Source organism: Theobroma cacao, chromosome 8 (genome assembly GCF_000208745.1).
Source record: "Theobroma cacao cultivar B97-61/B2 chromosome 8, Criollo_cocoa_genome_V2, whole genome shotgun sequence".
NCBI lineage: Eukaryota > Viridiplantae > Streptophyta > Magnoliopsida > Malvales > Malvaceae > Theobroma > Theobroma cacao.
In genome coordinates this window covers 11,368,956-11,381,603 of record NC_030857.1, presented here as the reverse complement: position 1 = coordinate 11,381,603, position 12,648 = coordinate 11,368,956, and the positions used below count along the sequence as shown (strand labels likewise).

Genomic DNA, 12,648 nt, shown 5'->3' with positions numbered 1-12,648 from the left:
AAGGAAGACCATGTGCTGGAAAAAATATCCTGGTGGTGGAAAATTACAATTTTGCCCCTGAGGTGGCAAAATTACCATTTTACCCCTATACTCCAAATTATACCGAAATTAAAATTTTTCACTTCTAAACCTCAAATCATACTTCAATAAGTCAAATTATACTCTAATAAGTCAAATGGGGTCAAAAAATCTTTTCTAAAATTCCCATTTTGTCCCCAGGTGGCAAATGACCATTTTGCCCCTAGTTAGTGAAAATTCCGATTTGACTCCAAATTGATCCTCAAACTCCAAATTACCATTTTAAGTCATCCATGAACTGTGAAACTCTTAATCTCACCTTAAAATTCCTATTTGATCTAGTTCGAGGATTAAATAAACTTTGTTGTACCTCTAGGTACAATACCGACTTTTGTAAATTTTTCGGGACTCTCCTAGCATGCAATCATGCTATCATCACATGTATGTCATGAATAGTATTTTATAAGGTCGGGCTTTACACATTATGTCAAGCCCAGCTCTGTTATATACTTGTCATGTCATTCATGTACTTGATAGCATGTCTGCATACTTGGATGACTTAGAGAATCGTTAAAAATCGGTATCGTACCTAGTGGTATAATTAAGTCTATTAAAACCTCGAACTAGTTTGAATAGAGATTTTATGATGTATTTGAGAGTTATTGAACCTTAGAATGTTTTAATATGGTGATTCGGAGTTCGAGGATTGATTTAGAGTTAATTCAGGGATTTTCATAACGTAGGGGTAAAATGGTCATTTTGCCACCCAAGGGAAAAATTAGAATGTTGGATGATATTTTGACTAAATTTGATTAATTAGAGCATTATTTGAATTTGAGAAGTGAAAAATTTCAATTTCGACATTTTTCTGAACATAAGGGCAAAACAGTCATTTTACTTATCCACAGGGACGTAATTGAAATTTTTAGAATTTTGCACCACCATGACACTTGTCCAGCCCATGAACTTCACCCATCATCATTTTGGCCTATGAATAATTTTGTGGTGGTGAGAGAATGCTTAATTGTTAAGTATTAAGCATGCACCAATTACATGGTGACACGTGGCAAATTTTAATCCTTTTATAATTCCCTTTAAAAACCAGCACACACTCCTCCCATTTCACTCTTCATGGCCGGCCAAAGCTAAGAACAAAGAGAAAGGAATAAGAGCAAACCCTAGAGAAGAAAATCCAAGAGAAATTTGTTGAATTTAAAGGAACAAAACAATTAAAGGTAAGATTTTTCAATTTTGGCTTAAGATTTACCTTACCTATGCTTTCTTTTTCATTTTCTATGGATGAAACACAAGTTTCCATGAGGGATTACATGCTGGTCGAACTTAGAGAGAGAGGTTTTGATGGTGGATTTTGCTAGATTTCATGATATCTAAATGTTTTTAGTTGTTTGATGATGCTTGGCATGAAAAACAAGTAAGAAAATTACATACCCTTCAACAACCCTCTTTGGCCGAATTTTATGGGTGACTTGTTGATGATGGATTTTGTTGTATTTCAAGTTTTTTAGCTAGGAATTGATGAATTATGATGTTGGATATCAAAATCGGAATGAATTTCGGTTATGGTGAATTAGGTCACAATTAAGCTCATTGAGGTACTTAGGTGTATTTGGAATTTTGAAAGTGAAATGAATATATTTGAAGTTGAATCAGATGTTTTGATTAATTCAACAGTGTATAGTTCGAGTTAGGCCGAATACAAATTTAGTCTGATCATAATTGAACCCACGTAGAACACCGTCTTTAAGTGATCATTTGGACAATTCTCATTCAATTTCATGCATTCATATAGAGCTTGAAATAGTTTTATAACAATTTGGCACAAAATATATTGAATTACGTATCGTGTATTATGTATAGGTGGTGAGCCCTCTGATAAGGGTAAACCTATTATACCCGAGGACCAAGAATAGGAGTACTCCAAACTCCCGCTATTGTAAGTAACAAACTTTCATCTTTACTATCTAAAGTTGTTTCTACTTGTTTTTATGTTTTAAAGAATAATGAGTTTAAATGGTAAATTATTATGTTTTAAAATTGAAGTATTGGTTAAATGAAATGAGTTTTATAACTTGTTTTGAAATTGAATACTAGTTTTGGAAATTGAGTAAGTGGAGACTATATACTCGTGTTTTGATATATGGTTTGATTTGGTGACTTATGACAATGTGATGGCATGAATGGCTGGATTTGTGTTTTGTGTGGAATATATAAACTGTTTTATTTTACAGTGATACAGGCTAGGAAATATCATATTAGCCATGTCATATTGCCGAAATTTTTATTGATTTGGTGGGATAATTGATTAGCTTATTGCAGTGGGCGGGTTTCTGTGGACCAGCCTATTAGAGGGGCACGCTAAACCCCGTTATATTTTACCTTAGTATGAGAGGCGCGGAGGGTATCTCCTAAGGTATATTTAGAGTTCACTTCACGTCGAACCATCACATGAGGGTGAAACTCAGTCAACGTCAAGGAACGGCTACGTTTTTAAATGTAAAAACATGTTTTACATGTATATATTGTTTTAACAGCCTTGGCGAACTCGATTAGATGCCCAGACCAAGGTGTCACCGAGTACGAGTTTTGGCACGAGCCAAGTTTTAAGAGAGTCATAAGCCTTACTGATTATTTTTTATGAAATGTAATTGTTTTATATGAATTGAAATGAGTTTTGAATGTTATGAATTATATTATGATAGGATGATTTAACTATCTCTATTTACTCGACTTTAGATGTTATAGATGAATTTTGCTTACTCATTGGGTTTATAAAAACTCACCCCTTCTTTTCACCCATTTTAAGCTCAAGTCAATCTGTAAACAACCAATTTTGTCAAGGATTACCTTTGGATCTGCATTCTTAGAAATCGAAGGTCTACAGTCTTGCATATTTTTGGTTATATCGGGGCTCACATGTCATTGTAGAATATTTTGTATACTTGGTTGCGTGTGCCACTGTATGTATGAATTTATTTTTCTTTTACGCTATAAAAATTATTTACGCAGAGTTCTATAAATATTATTTTATAAGAAAATGAAATATTTTATTTAATATTTTTATTTAGTTTGATTAGCCAAAAATTTTATTTTAAATGGATGAATTAGATTACTAAAATTATTTTTAAATAAGAAATGTATATTTTTCGATCGTATGCTGTATTTTCACCAGTTTTCAAAATTTTTGGGTAAAAATGATCAAAATATCCATATACGGCAGAAATTACTTTTTGTTTGTTTTGATTTAAAAATAGTTTATATTCCCTTAAAACATTATATTTAGTAACTACTGCTCACAGGGGAGATATAAAATTGATGCAAGAGCCTTGCGAGGTTTTGGTTGACATTCCGGGTAATGAATGTCTATCGAGACATCGCGACGGATGTCACGGGTTCAAGGGAGTACCGAGTCGTGACACATTATCTCTCTATATTTTTTGTTGTTCTTTTTTTCTTAATTAAACACTCCAAGAAAATATAGTTGCCTCTTCTCTTTCTACTTTTCTTGTACATGTAAAACTTTATATGAGTTGAGTTACTAACCAAAGAAGAGAAATTTATCCATATTGGAACATAAAATTGAAAATATAAAATATCATAAAATAATTTCAAGCTATCTATCAATGTTAATTACTATTTTAAGATTTTATGTGCTTAAACTAACAATGTGCAAAAAGGATATAAATTATAAATCTTGAAAATACAATTAAATTCAATTCATTAGATAAAAAAAACTCTTTTCAATGAAATTTTCTGTTGAAAAAAATTTTAATTTTGTTGAATATTTTTCTAATGAAACGTTATAAATTCTTAAATCAATAACATCTTCTGTAAAAAATGAAAGTGAAGGAAAATTTTTTGAAGGATACTCAAAAATCTATTAGTAATAATTTTTTATATTAAAACATTTTGTAAATTTAGTCAATAATTTTCGTTGAAGAATGGTATTTTCGATAAAAAAAATTCATCAAAATTGAAATTACCTTTTTCCTATAAAATTTTTATAATACATTTTTTGATTTTGTGTTATTTTAATATCTATCTCTAATTTGTTATATTTACTTTTGCCTTTTCTGTAAAAATAAATAACTAAATCAAAGTTCTATGTACAAAAATGATCTCCAAAACCTCAATGATATACACTTTATGTTACAACCCTAAAGAAAATGATATTACATCGTTCTCAATGTCTCAATGATAAACACATTTTGGCATGTTTCAGAGTAGCAAAAACATGTACTCTTTCACTCATAATGAGGTGCTACTTTGGACATAAAATGATGAATTTTTTTTCCCATGTGATTGGTTCTTGAAAAATACAAGTTGAGACAAGCTATGATCATTGAAAACAAGAAATTTTCTGATTATTTCGACTCTCATGAATCACGAAGTTGCATTATATATAAAAGAGAACAAGATATGAGCAAAGTTTTGAGCAATATATCAAAACAAATCATGTTTCGAAATTCGACTTGGTTAGCCAAGACGAAACATGCCACTCTCTCAATCCTAAAATATCATTTTTAGCTTCCCGGCATTGATCAAGATCAATTAAATCAAGGGATCATATATAGTTTGATATTATAGGGAATTTAAGAAGAGAGAGTGAGAAATCAAAGGCATGTGTTGATGATGAATGTGTGAAGAGAATAGAGACATTAATTCATGTCAATAAAACCAAGCATCTATGTTCACATTAAAAATCTTGGGGTTTCCCTGGATCCATTAGCTTTATAACTTAATAAGCAATCAAAAGTCAAAAAAGCTAGCTAGCTTTCATAAAGTTTTTGAAACATCTAATCTAAACTTACACTTTAGCTCAACTACAAAGAAATTTAGACTAACCAAACCCAATGATTAATCATTACGTTTGGATAAGTGACAGATTTGGAATATTAGAACCTGAAATATAGAAAACTAGATATAGAATTTAGTTAATAGGATATGGGCTCCTTTCATTGTTCAACAACTAAAAGAAACAACAGCGAGACAATAATTTGGATTTAACTTATTAACCATTGAAATCTCTTCTAAAGTTTAAGGTCAAAATTTCCTTTTTTAATCTTTCTCATATTGATAATAATAATAATAAAAGAAAAAAAAAGGAGAGAGGAGGGGGATAACGGTTAATAATTGAAGTTGAGGTCTATACTCTTAGGTTTGAGAAGTTATTGAAATATATTATATAAGCCAGTGGTACTACGAGTTAGGTGGAAATTAAAGCCTGCTTGACTTGGACAGGCCTTAAAGTTGATGGATTTTCTAAGCATTTCTCAAGTCAAATCCGAGAGCGCCGTTGGTTTAACTATATTTGTCGTATTACTATGACAGCATCACTATTCACTTCTGCATCCCCTTTTTTTGGCCCCATGATTTTGGTGTAGGAAAAGAAATAATAAAGGATAAAGGATTAATGCATGAATGTCCATGTAAGAATGGAATAAAAGGATAATGTCAACTGATTAGTGCAAGCATTTTTCTTTATTTTTTGGGGAGGATTTCCAAATCCAATTTTTTTAATAAAGGAACTTATTTATTTTCAATTGAAGATTGCATCATTGATTAATAAATTAAAAAATGATTTCTTCATATTTTTAGTTAAAGAAAGTTAATCAAGGATAAAATTGGCAATTCAGCAGAGCAGGTCTCCAATCCATGAATCCATGATGAGAGCGTGCCCCATGTCATAATTTTTCTCACATGACTGAAACCCTAATGGATGACTTAATAAAGCATTAACACACAAATAATCATACTGTATATTGTAATGTTATAAATTTTGAAATTAAAAAAAATTAATATCTCTTATTTGAATTATTTCGATTTATTTTTTTAACTAATCATAAATTAAATATTAGCATAATTTTCTTTTTTTTTTAGTTTTTAAAATTTTAAAAAAAAGGTGTGCACCAGAAAGGAGCACCAAAGAACTAATTATCATGCACCACTACTCTAACGTGTGCCAACGTCCTCACCAAAGCGGAAGTGCCTGGGCCCTGGGGAGCATTTGTCGTAAAAACGCGCCGTTTACTGTTGGTCACGTAAACGGCAGCTAGAAAAACCGGGGGACTCAACCGTCAAGGACAAAACGGTACTTTCGCAAGAAAGTTCTAAGTCAGTTCTTTAGTAACCTTAATCCTCAGACAATTTAATAAAAAAAATGAAAAAAAAAAGGCGGAGAAATGAATACACGTAAATACGATATTATTTAAATGAAGAATTATTAAAATTTGAACCAGTTTTTCTTCACCCCCACCCTCCATGGATGGGTTGCAATATCAAAAGAAAAAAACAGTTTTTTTTTTCTTTCATTTTTTTATTCTAAAATTTGGAGTTTCATTAAATTAGATTTACTAAGGATTTGGAGTCCGTGGCTTTGGTTCTCTATAGAGAGAGAGAAAGCAAGAACTCTAGAGAGAGAAAGCGCGTGTAGTAAAAGCGTTTGAGGATCTGACGCAGAAAAGAGAAGGAACAAACAACAACGATGGTGAGCTGCTTGTGATTCTCTTTTCCTAATTAGATCTCTAAATTCTTCTCCGTTTTTTTGTTTGTTTCTCGAGAAAAAAAAAAACTTCCTGCTTCTTCTATCCATTGAGTTTATGAGATCCGTTCAGTGTATTCTTCTTCGAAAAGTTCATTTCCGAAATCTGATTTCTTTGTAAAAGTGTTTGCTTTTGCTTCCGCTGATTTGACCATTATACTGTTTCTTATCGGTGCTAAAAAGAGGTACATTGATTCCGCTGTCCATTTCTGATTCTTTTTCCTTCTATTTTTTTCGTGGTTTGTGGAGGATAAATAATTTCTTATTGATATATTTTTTGAGGGAAAATTTTATATGAAAAGCTCTGATCTTTGCTTACTCAAAGTTGAGAGATACAGAAATGAATAGTCGATTATTGCTCAGGTTAAAGACTCTTCCCAGCTTCAGTTACTTTTGTGAAGGTTAGATGTTAACCTTAAAATGTTAAAGCTTTAAATATTTCCTTTTTTGATGAAGCTTTAAATATTTCTAAAATATTTTAAATAGCAGCAATAATTAAAGTAGCAGAAATTAAGGGCATAGTTTAAATTACTTTTAAAGGAATCGGTATTGAATACTTTAAAAATAATAACTCTACTTTACTGCTTTCAGGAATTTTGGTGCTTATTTGGAGATTTAAGAAAATGGGTAAATTTTGGTATTTCTTTTACTTTGGTGCTCCCAGATTCTTAGTTTGACTAAAGACCGAACAGGAAGAGGAGGAAGCTAAGATTTTGAATTAAGAGAAACTTTGGGTTTTAAGGTTTTTTTTTTTTTGTGAGATTAGGGTTTTTAAAACCCCGCCAAAAAGATGGTTTCTGATAAAAGTCTGGTATTTTAGTTGCTTTTTTTTGGTCCATTTTGATTGAGCCTTTTTCTTTTATGAGAATCTTCTTTTCTTGCTTTGTGCTTTTCCCTCCATCTCATCTTTTCCTCTTTTCTTACTTTCTTATTAAGTATTGTCAGTTTCGAGTTTTTAAAATTTTAAAGTCTGTGTTTGCTTTCATTTTGCAGTTAGTGCGTACGTGTGGATGATCTCGTAATCGCCATTTTGTGGGATCATATTTATAATTTATGCGACCATTTTGGAGTTTTTGGGAGTGGTGAGAGTAAATGTCGTTTCGAAGTATAGTAAATGATGTCAGGGATGCTTTTGGGAGCTTATCTAGGCGTAGTTTTGAGGTGAGGTTGCCTGGCCACCATAGGGGAAAATCTCATGGTTCAGTGCTTGAGTTGCATGATCAGCCTGTGGTTATCCAGAATAGCCGATGGGCAAGCCTCCCGCCTGAGCTTTTGCGTGATGTGATCAAGAGATTGGAAGCGAGTGAGAGTACCTGGCCTGCTCGCAAGCATGTCATTGCTTGTGCTGCGGTATGCAGGTCATGGAGGGAAATGTGCAAAGAAATTGTTCGATGTCCTGAGTTCTCTGGAAAAATCACCTTTCCTGTGTCTCTGAAGCAGGTTAGATCTCTAATTTTTATGATCTTCTGTTGTGCAAACAAGACATCATTGTGGAATAATTAATAGATGAACTGATTAATAATGTGTTTATCAGGCTTCTTGATTGGTCATAACTATTTTATTTTGATATAAATTTGTGTATGCATACATGTCTTAACTTCTAGAGTGGAATTTTATATTATATACAGTGGTGACTGACAGTTTTATTTGTTCGTCATCAGCCTGGGCCGAGGGATGGGACCATTCAATGCTTCATTAAGAGAGACAAATCTAACTTAACTTATCACCTTTTCCTTTGCCTTAGTCCTGGTAAGCTACTCTGTCAGACTCAATCTTTTACAATTCGTTGGCCTGATTCCGTGCTCTGGTCTTCTATCTGTTTTCTTGGTGGCCTTTTTTTTTTTGAAAAGCTATTTTCTTGGTGGCCTTAGCAATATAACTAATTAATTTTTACCACAAATGTTTCTGTGGTTACAAGTATAAGCTCAATGTGGTTAAATATATTTTTTTTGGTTATGGAAATGTCGAGCAGTGCTTCTTATCTTTAAAATAAAAAACTGACTCATTTGATAGGCTGAAGATCTTAGGGAGTTGATGCTACTATAACAGATGGGACTGCTTCTATAGTCAACATTTTTTTGTTTCTGAAGATGCGGATTTGCTGTTGAAGCATCCTACAAGTGCAGTTGTAATTGCTTGACTTGCAAACATTCTCCCTCTTGTTCCCTCTGATAATACTTTCCAACGAGATAATATAATGTGCAATAAAATATATGTTTTAGCAGGCTTTGTAAATCTACTTCAATTTAACTGTCTTATTGACTCCTCCGTTCTAGCTACTTCTTAATTATTTTGACAATCCGAGACAGTAAATGGCTACTTCTTCTAAGGGTTCATGATGCTTTTATATCCAATTTGGAGTCCTTTGATTCCGAAGTTGAGAGCCTGTGCGAAAATCTGATTAATTCACTCATTTGAGTCCTATCTATTGAACTTTACAGTGATGGCTTCCTCAATATACATGTTTGCTACACTTCCAGTTCCTTCTTTCGAAAATGCATGAATTTTGTTTGCAAGTTAACAAATTTGGTTCGAAGTATAAATGGCATCTGGGTTTTTAGAACATTTTCTGCTGGCCTCCCATATGATCTGTGGCTGAGTTACACAAATAAAAATGTCTGTTGTCATGATCAAGTTTGAAGGTAATGGCAGGTTTTACTTTAACAATTTAACAAGCCATTTGTACATTGGCTGGGCTCTAATGCCCTTTTACACTGCACTGTGTTGAACTATAGCACCTGTGTCTCCATGCAATTTAAATAAGGTCTTGTCAGTCATCTCTGCTCCATAAATGGTCCAAGATCATAAATTATTGGTAGTAGCTCTTTTACTTCCCTTGTTAGTAGGTGAATTATTTCTCTTATTTTGTCACCTTAACACTAACTAGCTATAGATGGCACATTATTATTATTGTGTTGGTTCCCTAACATACTATTCTGACGCTCATGTCTGTGTGGATATAATTTCTTGTTTTATATTTACCATTCTATTTGGGTATGTAACCTTAATCTTTGCTATATTTTGCAGCTTTGCTTGTTGAAAATGGGAAGTTTCTTCTTTCTGCAAAACGGACCCGTAGAACTACTTGCACAGAGTATGTGATCTCCATAGATGCAGATAACATATCAAGATCTAGCAGCACGTATATTGGAAAACTTAGGTAGGATTTCTGGTTCCTTTCTAAATGTTGCTGTTTTTTATTTCATTAGGCTTTGAATGCTCAGTTTGTCGAACCACCCTTATATTATTTTATTGCATGTTATGGTTGACATTATTTGAGGAAGGAAACAGTGTAACATTTTTCTGGAGATGTCCTGCTAGTTTATTTGATTCTGTTGACATTATTCGCTAGGTTGTAAATGAACATATGCGGGCAGGTACTTTGAAGCATCATGCATTGGCTAAACTGATTTGCAATCCCTATTTGATATGTTAATTCTTGTAAATTTATATTGTTAGAAACATCCTAATGTGCATATTTACCTTCAGGTCAAATTTTCTTGGCACCAAATTCATTATTTATGACACACAACCTCCATACAACAATGCTCAGCTTCCACCACCTGGCCGAAGCCGTAGGTTCTATTCAAAAAAAGTCTCTCCAAAGGTTCCCACTGGTAGCTACAACATTGCTCAGGTGTCATACGAGCTGAATGTGCTAGGTACTAGAGGGCCTCGTAGGATGCATTGCACTATGCACTCAATTCCTGCCTCTGCCCTCGAGCCAGGTGGTATTGTCCCAGGCCAGCCAGAGCTTCTGCCTCGATCCCTTGAAGACTCATTTAGGAGCATCTCTTTCTCAAAGTCAATTGATAATTCATCTGAGTTTAGCAGTGCCAGATTCTCGGACATTGTTGGAACCCGTGATGAAGAGGATGAGGGAAAGGAGAGACCATTGGTTCTCCGGAACAAACCACCACGGTGGCATGAGCAGTTACAATGTTGGTGCCTGAACTTTCGAGGGCGGGTGACTGTTGCATCTGTCAAGAATTTTCAGCTGATTGCAGCAAACCAGCCAGCAGCTGGTGCTCCAACACCATCACAGCCAGCCCAATCTGACCATGATAAGATTATTCTCCAGTTCGGTAAAGTCGGCAAGGATATGTTTACCATGGATTACAGATATCCTCTCTCTGCGTTTCAGGCTTTTGCCATCTGCCTGAGCAGCTTTGACACCAAATTGGCATGTGAATAGACGAAAAAGTGACATGTTAAGCAAATAGAACATGTAGCTGGGTATTGGTCTCTACTTTCTAGCATTTATAGGATGTGGTGTTTGTACTCATAGCCAAAGAGACTTGCAAGCACAGAACAACTTCTGTGCACCTTCAGGAGGAGTCCTCCTTTTCATTTCTCTTCCTCTTTGTCTTCCTTTTGGTTCTTTTCCTCTATTTTTCTCCTTTGAGGTAGATTGCTTTAGATGGTTTCATCGTCCGTCTTCTGTTGTTCAATCTTTGATGTTCTAATCATATTATCATAACAGTTAAGACTTGGAAGCTTACAATGTTCGAGCATTATGTAATGGAAGAATCCTCTCTCTGGGCTCTTTTTTTTTTTTTTAGCTACATTTCGTTCCAACTATGGACATGCCAACATGGGTCTAAGGAGGTAAATTTTTTTCTAAGGATAACTGATTTTAATTCTAGTCCGGAAATGTAGATGATTTTTTAATATTTAATTATATTATTATATAGAGAATCGTCCCATTTTTAAGGTCGGTTGATTGTCGGATACAGCTTGTGCTTGGGCCAGGCCCGCCGTAGGCAGAACATTAGATTCCCACTTGAAGGGCCTTTTGTCTTCTAAATGCTATGTAATGCTGTCCACCTGTTCTTTGTCTGACCTCTATAACCGAAACCCGTTGGCAGCAACAGTTGTATTACGAAATTTTAGCTAGGTGCTAGATATTCCTTCTGACAGAACAACTAATGACTCAACTTCCTCAGACACGTTGGCCCAACTTCACTAGGAGTTGTCCCGAAAGCACTTGCTTGATTTTGTTTTTTCTTGATCTTATCTACCAAGGCTTACAGTCAGATGATGACGTTAACTTGTATAGGATCATATTTCTGTTGAAACCCTTTCTTAATAATGCGTATTAGGACAATAACCATGGCGTCTCAATGTTTAAGAAACTTTTATATGTTGGGTTTGAACTAGTAAACAACTAACAACTGTTTGATTTATGTAATAAGAGATTTGAGATATTCAAATTAAAATCTAAACTTTTAGTTGTTGGATTGGAGTGTTGTTCTGGGGACAATAGATTGGCATCTTTCCACATCTTATTTGTAGAATTACTTTTTCAGGTATTTTTATAATTTTGTAATCCTCTGTAAGCATATGGTAAGTTGGTCTCCCTCGGACAGACTCGTGTTTTTCTCACTTCACTCCCTTCCCTTGCCGACCTTTATCTCTATTATTGATTTGACCGTCGTAGAGTGCTACGCAATTAAAACTCCGGACACCCCCTGATCGTCTCTGTCTTCGTAGCCGTACGTCCTTGACCGACAAGTATCATGGACAAGCACGACGGATTTTGACATCAACCGTGCATATATTCTTTTTTATCATAATCGATAGAATCTTTATCATGTTTCTCAGCTATTTTAAAGCAGAGTTTCTTCCTTTTTCATTAATCTCGTCAATCGTCGTGTATTTATGCATTTGTTATGGAATCAAGGTGCTAAGTAGCTATCCTTTTTTTCATGCATGATGACACAACTTCCCTGACAATCAGTGGCCCAGAGAGTGTTAATGTGTCTAACGACCACAGGAGCAAGACTTGGCCCATTTTTGTTTGCATTATTTTTAGCAACTGTGAGAAATTCAGAAATCCTTACAGTGTGAGAATCATCTATCTTTGGTCCATGGCCGATTTGGAATAACAAGATCCACGAGAAGTCTTATCTTCTAGGGGTTGGAATCTATTGTGGTGTCAACTTCCGCTCTGCCCAACTCAGAATGTGACTTAACCATGCATATGGTGTCAAACTTTACTAAGATTTTCAGAGTGATTGAGCCAAGTTAATACCTTAGTTTAAAATTTAATAGTACAATATAATCTTGAT

At 34.2% G+C, this 12,648-nt stretch overlaps 1 protein-coding gene and 1 long non-coding RNA gene across 5 annotated transcripts; both read left to right on the top strand.

Annotated features, from left to right (window-relative positions):
• On the top strand, positions 1,213 to 2,394 carry LOC108663055. Of its 2 annotated transcripts, none has more exons than XR_001928939.1 (3): positions 1,213 to 1,253; positions 1,897 to 1,972; positions 2,356 to 2,394. It is a non-coding gene; the product is annotated as an uncharacterized LOC108663055 (long non-coding RNA). The 2 variants fall into 2 exon arrangements; XR_001928940.1 differs by having other exon boundaries at positions 2,346 to 2,383.
• LOC18592620 (tubby-like F-box protein 8) lies at positions 6,334 to 11,134 on the top strand. Of its 3 annotated transcripts, none has more exons than XM_007019438.2 (5): positions 6,334 to 6,762; positions 7,571 to 8,017; positions 8,239 to 8,326; positions 9,605 to 9,737; positions 10,067 to 11,134. In XM_007019438.2, the coding sequence occupies exons 2-5, from the start codon at positions 7,670 to 7,672 to the stop codon at positions 10,770 to 10,772; spliced, it is 1,275 nt and encodes a 424-aa protein (XP_007019500.1). In that variant the 5' UTR covers positions 6,334 to 6,762; positions 7,571 to 7,669; the 3' UTR covers positions 10,773 to 11,134. The 3 variants fall into 3 exon arrangements, with proteins under 3 accessions (XP_007019500.1, XP_007019501.1, XP_017981075.1); XM_007019439.2 differs by having other exon boundaries at positions 6,337 to 6,523; XM_018125586.1 differs by lacking the exon at positions 6,334 to 6,762 and adding an exon at positions 6,958 to 6,978.